Source organism: Ostrea edulis, chromosome 5, assembly GCF_947568905.1.
Source record: "Ostrea edulis chromosome 5, xbOstEdul1.1, whole genome shotgun sequence".
NCBI lineage: Eukaryota > Metazoa > Mollusca > Bivalvia > Ostreida > Ostreidae > Ostrea > Ostrea edulis.
In genome coordinates, this window is record NC_079168.1 from 83519435 (window position 1) to 83529020 (window position 9586).

Genomic DNA, 9586 nt, shown 5'->3' on the forward strand with positions numbered 1-9586 from the left:
TCACAGAGGAACACATAGTTAAAACAAAAGTTGTTAAATACATAAGATATTTGAGTTTAAGAGCACAATCAATAAATTAATGTATATGTCTATGCCAAAGTTAACCCAACTAAACACGAGTTATTATATATCGCCATTATAGACTCTTTAACTATGTTAGATTAGAAACAAAAAATTGAAATATGAATTATATGTACATGTACTTAAGTACCTTTAAAGATTGTTAAATCCGCACAGCAAATCTTTGAAGTATTTTCATTAAAAATCAATAGATAATAAACTACATGTACAAGAATGCATGGCTGAACCATCAATGCTACCAGTCATTGTGTACTTGACCATCAATGCTACCAGTCATGGTGTACTTAGTCATGTCTGAACCATCAATGCTAGCAGTCATGATGTACTTACCCATGTCTGAACCATCAATTGTACTTGGCTATGTCTGAACCATCAATGTTACCAGTCATTGTGTACTTAGCCATGTCTGAACCAACAATGTTACCAGTCATTGTGTACTTAGCAATGTCTGAACCATCAATGCTACCAGTCATTGTGTACTTGGACAAAATCTACTTTGTGCTATACATTCTTGCAACTCTTCCTCTCCATGTAAGACCATCTGCTGTGTAATCTGTAAACATTGCGGTTGAACATAGATGATTAGAAAAGTTTAATTATGTAGATTTAGGATATATTTTAAAACGACAGCGCGGGATCGGAGACAGTGACAGGGGTCACGAGGGATTGGTTGAAAATAGCGGGTTTCCTCTGAGTGTCGGCGTGATCGTTCTCACTACTGTTCACACAAAGTGGCTAGTCAAACGTATTCATTTTTGTAGATTACAGAAGAAGACGTCCGACGCGTAATGTTATTGGTCATGAAGCTATGAATTTAGAAATTGGCATAATCGATCTCTACAGAGAAAGTGTATATCACAGACAGATCAACTTGTCATTCAATTTCTTTTTGTATTTGATATACTTTAATTCTTACATTCATATTCCTAGAATTATGGGAAAGTCTGGTGTTTTTTTGAAAATTACCGCCCTGTAGGGCCTAACGATTCCCTGAGTGATCAAAACACTATAAACAAAGTGTACTTTAATGCGAATTCTTAATTTTGTCTTATTGTTCTGTTTTACTGATAAGTAAACAATATTAAGATTCAAAGTGCCTGATCTTGTGATGTGTCAAATGCGGTATAGTGAGATTAAATTATCGACCACTAGGACTTGGAATGATAGATAAGACAGACTTGGACGTCTCCCCATATCTTTGAGTGACAGACTAAAGCTTCGAATGATCCATCTCGGGATTGGATTTATAAGGAAATAACTAGGTAAGTTTTATTGCCGCGTGTTTAACTTGTGACTCGGAAGATGTGGAAATAGAGGTCCTCTCGCAATGTTGTTTCATATACATTTTGTACATGTAGTTCTAAACAAAACGAAGCATAGTGATTCTGGGTAATGTAATGATTGGTCTTAAATTTATTTCCATACTTGATTTTATGAACAAAATTTCATTTGACTTTGAACATATTTTATCATATAATACTACATCAGTATGGGTTGGACACAAATAGGAAGAGTGACAGTATTATTAGTTATTGTAGTAGAATATATATATTGAGTAAATATAGCAATTAAATGTATTCAACGACTCAAAGGAACTTTCATGTGGAAATGATTCTCTTGCGTGTAAAACAAACAAAAAGAAAAAACCCACAGATTTACAAATCCTCGTTCTTCGTGGGGTGTTTGTTTGTTTGTTTGTTTGTTTTTTTTTTGGTTTTTTTGGTGGTTTTTTTTTTTTTTTTTTGGTTTTTTTTTTCGAGCAAAAAATCATAAGTTCAATCAGTACCCAGAGTATCACTTCACGTAGTTCTCTACTCTTCTTGATCTGTTGTAATGAAACCCACTCTTAAGAAATGCATTGATACGTTATATCGTGCTATTATCAATATTGACTTGAAATTTACCTTAGCTGACTAAATGATAGCTGAACTATAGATTTATATTGTCAGCAATTCCTGAGAAAAAACTTAGCATCCGTTTAACCCTTGGACCGCACAAATTGAGTGCAATTCTCTTTGGGTTAGAATACTTAATGCATTAAGACACTAAAGAATTGAATTTCAATCGATACCACTTGGCAAAGCAATCCCTTCGATATAAGTCTCATAAATATTGCAGATACCGGGTCTCTGAAATCAACACAAAGCTCGGCTTTTTAACTCGAAGGTTTAGAGGCATGTTAAATTTCCACAGGCATGAATTTCAGCCTTTCCCTGCAAGTGCGCACGACATTTTCAAACTTATCTTGCCGAAAAGGCAGAGCAAAAAGCCAATTTTCAAAGAGAGATGGAAATCTGTAAAGTTTAACATCGGAACTAAACCATAATAGTATTTCCCATGTTGATGGAACCGGGGTCCTTGTTAATGGATTTAAAAGGCAAAGTAGAACGCATAAATGACTTGATAACAAATTACTTTGATTGTAATATCATTTATACATAATGATCCCGGCAGCTCAGAAGCAATTCGGTTTTTTTAATCATTCGATGTTTATGCTTTGTGAGCAGTTATCAAAAGTTTTCAAACTATATTAATACGCTCGGCTCGATATCTACAAAAATCGTGCCAACGAAGATTTAGATTTTGATCAGGGCTGCTCCTAACATACGGGTTATTTAAGAGGCATGCGTGCCTAGATGGGTTTGGGGATTAAATGTTAAGTACAAAGTGCATTACTTCAACATTATCTTATTGATCATGTATTTGTAATGATAAATAACAATGATAACACTAATTATAACAATGATCATTATTATTTGTGTTATTAGTACAGCAAGAAGTACAAAGGCATTTATGTTTGAACATTAAGTTCAGACTTCGCGTTAAATCAAATGAAAACGACCAAGTGATAGTGATATAGCAAATGAAAACATTCATCCTTCCACGTTTAATTTTTCTGAAAGCTTTTTATATCAATTCATTACCTATAATCATTATATGTATGCGCTGTAATTACATTTACAATAATTAGTGATTAGTCAAGTTGGTATATCAATCAGAGAATGTTATAATATGAAATATCTAAAGTTCTAATCGACAGAGGAAAGTAAAAGTACCAGTTCAGTGAGTTCACTGTCTACTCATTGTGTAGTTGGCTTCTCAATTCAAAAATATATCGAAAACTGTAAACTATATATCCCAAATTCATATATAATGCTATTTCATACCCTTTTACAATTTCTGAACCTGGTGTCCTGATCAGACCAAATCGCCCTTTTCGTTTTAAGGAGGAGGAGCGAAGGCAAAGAAGCGACGGGGTGAAAATGGCGAAGAATCGAAACGCGAAGGCGACACCTGCATCACTTTTTCCACCAAGCACTCTCGCCATCCCAATCTTTGCACTTTTGTTCCTTTGTCTTCGCTTATTCGCAATCGGAAGCTGTCGGTATACATTCGTGAAACTACAACAATAGTGTCTTCTGATGTCGATGAGGATGTAGTTAATTTAAAGGCACCCATATACGGACCTACAAATCTCAATTTTCTGAAATAGGCACATGACCAGTGCAGTATACACTGCACCGCACTGTGAAGTTTACAAAATGTTAGATATACTGCATAGCACTGTGAAGGTTTACAAAATGTTAGATATAACATCGCACAGTAAAGGTTTACAAAATGTTAGATATACTGCACCGCACAGTGAAGGTTTACAAAATGTTAGATATACTGCACCGCACTGTGAAGGTTTACACAATGTTAGATATAACATATCGCACTGTGAATGTTTACAAAATGTTAAATATACTGCACAGCACTGTGAATGTTTACAAAATGTTAAGTATACTGCACCGCACTGTGAATGTTTACAAAATGTTAGATATAACACACTGCACTGTGAAAGTTTAGAAATTGTGAAATATGATATACTATACCGCACTGTGAAGGTTTACAAAATGTTAGATATAACATACCGTGCATTCATTGCCTTTAGAGGTTACATGTACTATAAAGACAATGGCGCTCTGCGAATCTACAATATATCATGGGGGTTTTCTTTTCTGGTGGAAGGATTGATTGTATATTGTTTAACGTCCCTCTCGAGAATCTTTCACTCATATGGAGAGCTCACCATTGCCGGTAAAGGACTGCAAAATTTAGGCCTATACTCAGCGCTTACGGCCTTTGAGCAGGGAGGGATCTTTATCGTGCCACACCTGCTGTGGTCTCATCCGAAGGACCGCCCCATTTAGTTCCATAAAAGATGTTCTACTGTTTCCTCAGAGTGGCAAAAATTGCAATATTTAGAGTCTATTTGATATGAATAAGAATGATCTTGTAGCTAAAATTGTGTTGATAATTCTGTACTGAAATCAATGAAGTTTACAGTCTTGAGGATTATTTTCCATTCCCTATCATCTACATCCAAAACAGGGTCGTAAATTACATGGAGGCGGAGGAGGCAGCTGCCTCCTCCAACTTTTGAGCCAAAAAAAATTAAAATTTAAAGTTCATTAGAATTTATGTTGTTTCCAATAACTAAGAACATGATACCTCCCTTAAAAAGCATTCCAAATCTTTCTTTTAGAATGAGTTAGTCAAGTAACATCTTAGAAGGCCCTAGAATCAAGGATTTTGCACGAAACGTGTTCAGTGTGCACAAAATGTGCTCAGCGTCTGGGCGGCCCCCAGACCCCCGCCTAATTTCCTGCCTCCTCCAAATTGAAGGTAAATTTACGGCCCTGCAAAAGCTCACTCCATGTTGTTTTGCCAGCTGAAACTGAGTTATTTTGATTAAGAATTTCATAGAATTTTTTTATTTGTAACATTTCAAAATTGTGTGAGTATTTGACAAAATTAATAGACTTGTTACGGTTGTTATTTACTCCCTGCAGACATTTGTCGGGTTGTTAAAGTCCAAAGAAGGCGGGACGAAGCCAGCAACCCGACAAATTTCTGTACACAGTCAGTAATTAATCTACACTGTAACAAGTGTTTTGTTTTGTTGAGGGCCAAGAAGTATAATATGATAGATGTTCATGTTGCAGTCTAAATTTAGATAGTAATCACGTGATGTGTTTTATCCAATGACAGAACGTCATTCTAGTCCTAGGCAAAACCTCTGGACGTCGAATTGCAAACGGAAACATGATGTCCGCAACGTCTTTTTTAAAAATTGTATTTCCTTCTAATACATATTTACACATTGAACATATTGGTCATTTACAAAACAAAACACATAATAGATTTGTTACTGACTGTTTACAAGTGAGCTTCGCCTCACTTTTTATGGACTTTCATTTTAACAACTCGACAGATTTCTGTAAACAGTCAGCAACAAAGCTAATAAGTACTATTGTATCTACAACTTAACTTTCGGTAATTCTATATATATATATATATATTGTATTGCCTATAGGAGTTTTGAGATTAATCACTGTTCGTTATCTTCACCCTTCATATAAGCAGAATATTTATTAACATTGAAAATTCAAACAACTACCATTAATTTGTGGGGATCCGGGTTAGAATAAGTCCTCGGTATCCCTTGTTTGTCGTAAGAGGTGGACTAAATGAGGTGGTCTTTTGGATTAGACCGCAAAGACCGAGGCAGGTGTGGCACGATAAAGATCCATCCCTGCTCAAAGGCCGTAAGCGCTGAGCATAGGCCTAGAATTTGCAGCCCTTCACCGGCAATGGTGATGTCTTCATATGTGTGAAAAATTCTCGATAGGAACGTTAAACAATATACAATCAACCAACCATTAATTTGTCGTCTTGATGTACAGTGACTTAGTGGTTATCTAGAGCGCTCGCTTTATGTAAAGTCGTGTGTTCGAATCACTTTCTTACCATGGCGGTCAAACCTAAGGAAGTAAGATAGGTAGCGACTTCTTCTTCGCCAAATACTTGACATTCAGAATTGAGTATCCCGGGTCTTTCGGATGATGCCTTAAAAACCGAGGTCCCATGTCGCTGCAGGTGTTGGCATGATAAAGAGCCCTCACTGCTACGGCCCTGTGCGCCTAATCTCGGTTGAGATTCGGTTCGGCTGAATATTTGGACTGACGCCTTCACCAAATCTCGGAGCAATCCTTCATAATTCATGTCTGGAAATTTACTTTCAGCTTCGACCAGTTCTAGCAATTAATGTGCACTTAGTTGACACTGCTGTTCGCTTCAAATCAGTTAGCTGACTATTAAACCAAATCTGTATCACTATTAATGCTGTATTACTTACCGTCTAAGTATGTAGATTCCATAAAATAAACCATCACTTATTATCCGTTCAAATGAAGACTTCTACAGCGCAATATTTTTTCTCCCAAAATTGAAGACTTCTTATAGTTTGTTTTTTAAATTAGCGAAATGCAAGTAGGTATGTAGAGATACAATGTATCAGTAACTAGATAAAGCAGACTATAGGAACTCTTCAATTCCAGGAGATAAAATACTGTGCCATGGAAGCCTTCATTTGAACGGAAAATTTAGTGCCTATTTTCATTTTGGGATTTTTATACCAAGACGGTAAGCAATACAAAATTAAAAGTGATAGAGAGTCAGTTTGATAGTCAATTTTTTTTATTTGAAGCGAACAGCAGTGTCACCTATGTGTACATTAATTGCTAACACTGGCCGAAGCTGAAAGTAAATTTCCAGACATGAATTATGAAGGACTGCTCCGAGATTCGGTGAAGGCATCAGTCCAAACATTCAGCCGAGCCGAATCTCAACCGAGTGCGCCATGGATATATATGTCTGAATATTTACCTACAGCTGGTGACGTCTCGGTGTGAATGAAACATTCTGGAAGGAATACCAATTGCAAATAAAACTGTTGAGTTGGGTTTTTTTAAAATATATTTATATATATATATATATATATATATATATATATATATATATATATATATATATATATTGCTTCAGGTTTGGTGTCTTGTGTATACTCTAAAGCTTTCTAAAATGGATGTTCTGTGGAAAAAAAATACTGTCAAGATTGAACACGGTGAATCGGATGATCACACAGTAGAATTCATTAATCTGCATGTATATTGATTTTTGTTTTATGAACTATTTATATTATATGCCAGGGAAGTATGAAATAGCACATTTAATATCGGCTCAAGCAGAGACATTATATTGTGTGATATTCAATCTCTAATGATGTACACATGAAATATACACATTTCTGAATAACAGAAATATACATGTATTTTCTGATTAACCAACAAGGCACCTGTCATAACTGGTTTTCCGTGTGTATCTGACACTGTGCGTTTACATTTATAGTTAGCAGATAATGATATATCCATGTGATTTGGTATCGTGTCTCCATCTTTTTTTCCATGCCACATTGCTTGCTTAGAATACAAGGATTTTAAAGAAAACTCCACAAATAAATGTAATTATTAAGATTTGTGAATGGGAAACTAAAACTTCAACGGGTGTTGAAACTTTTTTTAAGTACGTTTTGTGTTGCCATTAAACTTTCTTTTCCTCTTGGAAGATGAAAATATAACCCCTCTCCAAAGACAGTGCTTGAAAATGCAGTTTTGCAAAGAATTCGTTTCTCCAAGTGTTTGCACGCTCGAATATTGACGCGCGAGGCTTGACTTCGGCTACAGATTGTAAGTGCTTGCGGCAAACTGGCTTTCTGTCATAGTCCTTAATACTGGTAGAGTGAGAGGTCCTATTGGATTTGTAACTTAACGGATTTAAGGAGTCGTATTTTGATGAATTACGTAAGTTTGTAACTTAACGGATTTAAGGAGTCGTATTTTGATGAATTACGTAAGTTTTGAATTATAAGGAAAAAAAGAACTTGCATATTTTTCAGGTACAACTGTAATTTGATAAACAGCGTCAAATAAAGAGGAAATCTATCAAAAATAATGATACGAAAGTAACTTTGTTTTAGTGCGGTTTATCTAATTATCAATGCATTCTATGACAACAGTCTTTTTTTAATTCGAAAACTTTTACATTTTCCAAGATCTTGTCTATATAGGGGAACTTCTGCTATTTCAATACATTTTATTTCTTGACAAAATCAATTATTCAAGAAAAAGTTAAATAACTAAATATATGGAATAAATAGATAGATTGTATTGTTGGGGAAATTAAAAATAATGGAAACACGAGATAAGTTCTACATGCTTCCATCATTTCTCACACAAGAAGATCGTAGACATTTATTCCGTAATGAAATAACTGTACTATTTTGCTTGCGCAAATTGCGTCACGTTTGATATTAGCATGAATAATCTTAATTAGCTTAATGTCCACTTGATACGAGGTTAATAAATTCCATCCTTTATTTCCTAGTATCCGACGGTGAGATATGAACCCTTGAACAGTAAACCAGTTTAATATGTCGAAAGAAATCTTTGATATAATATGTATTATGAAAAGCTTTTAATGAAGTAGTATATCAGTAATGATTCCATTTCATTAATACAATTCGGAAAAGTTTTTTCTCTCTCTCCCCCTCTCTCTTCTCTCTCTCTCTCCTCTTTCTCTCTCTCTCTCTCTCCTCTCTCTCTCATTGAAGCTAGGAGTAATTATTCGAGAAACAATGATATTGCCTTCCAGATAAAGAATTATTCCACAGAAGTTGGTTTTCTGTCATGATATGAAAATGCTTTGGAGAAAAGCAAATACCTATACTGTATAAGGAATCGAGTATGATATCGCTTTCATAAAAGATGTGAAATTGATTTACGTATTTTCATGTTAGATCTGTTTTGATTTGAAGAAAAATGGATATATTTACGGTGGTTTCGGCCAAATGTGTGCTTTAGCAATTTCGATTTCATCTTCGGCAGAAATGTATGAGAGTTCTTTCTTAAGCGAATCAGATCGTTAATGTTTGTTCGTTTGAATTCGAGATCAACGAAAAAGATTCACAAAAATGTCCTCAGCCAATTTTTTATATAAATCTCTCTTGCTCAATATTTTGGATATAAATCTATCTCGCTCAATATTTTGGATATACCGGTAAATCTCTTATTCAATATTTTGGATATAAATCTATCTCATTCAATATTTTGGATATAAATCTATCTCATTCAATGTTTTGGATATAAATCTATCTCATTCAATATTTTGGATATAAATCTATCTCATTCAATATTTTGGATATAAATCTATCTCACTCAATGTTTTGGATATAAATCTATCTCACTCAATATTTTGGATATAAATCTATCTCGCTCAATATTTTGGATATAAATCTATCTCACTCAATATTTTGGATATAAATCTATTTCACTCAATATTTTGGATATAAATCTATCTCGCTCAATATTTTGGATATAAATCTATCTCACTCAATATTTTGGATATAAATCTATCTCATTCAATATGGCATATTAGTTGTGAACTGGGAGGATTCCTGTCTAACATTTCCTCATGACCGGCGCAGAAAAAAAGTTATACCGTATTAAGTAATAAAAACGGAATTCATTCCTAGTAATCTTCCAACAACTTAAGGTTAATTCAAATCCCCTCATTGCTCCTATATCTCCCATTTCCATATCATTTCCGATTTCCTGTACTTTAG

General features: G+C 34.7%; 1 protein-coding gene across 4 annotated transcripts in view; it reads left to right on the forward strand.

Annotated features, from left to right (window-relative positions):
- The first annotated feature begins 742 nt into the window (after positions 1-742).
- LOC125652616 (uncharacterized) overlaps positions 743-9586 on the forward strand; it is a 23935-nt gene continuing 15091 nt past the window's right edge. Inside the window, exons 1-2 of one of the 4 annotated variants that reach the window (XM_056166530.1) lie at positions 743-1343; positions 3309-3466. In XM_056166530.1, the coding sequence (XP_056022505.1) occupies positions 3345-3466 (122 nt within the window). In that variant the 5' untranslated portion in view covers positions 743-1343; positions 3309-3344. Of the gene's footprint in view, positions 1344-3308; positions 3467-7664; positions 7816-9586 lie in introns of those variants that run through there. The other 3 variants (XM_048881947.2, XM_048881948.2, XM_056166531.1) reach the window with 3 other exon arrangements.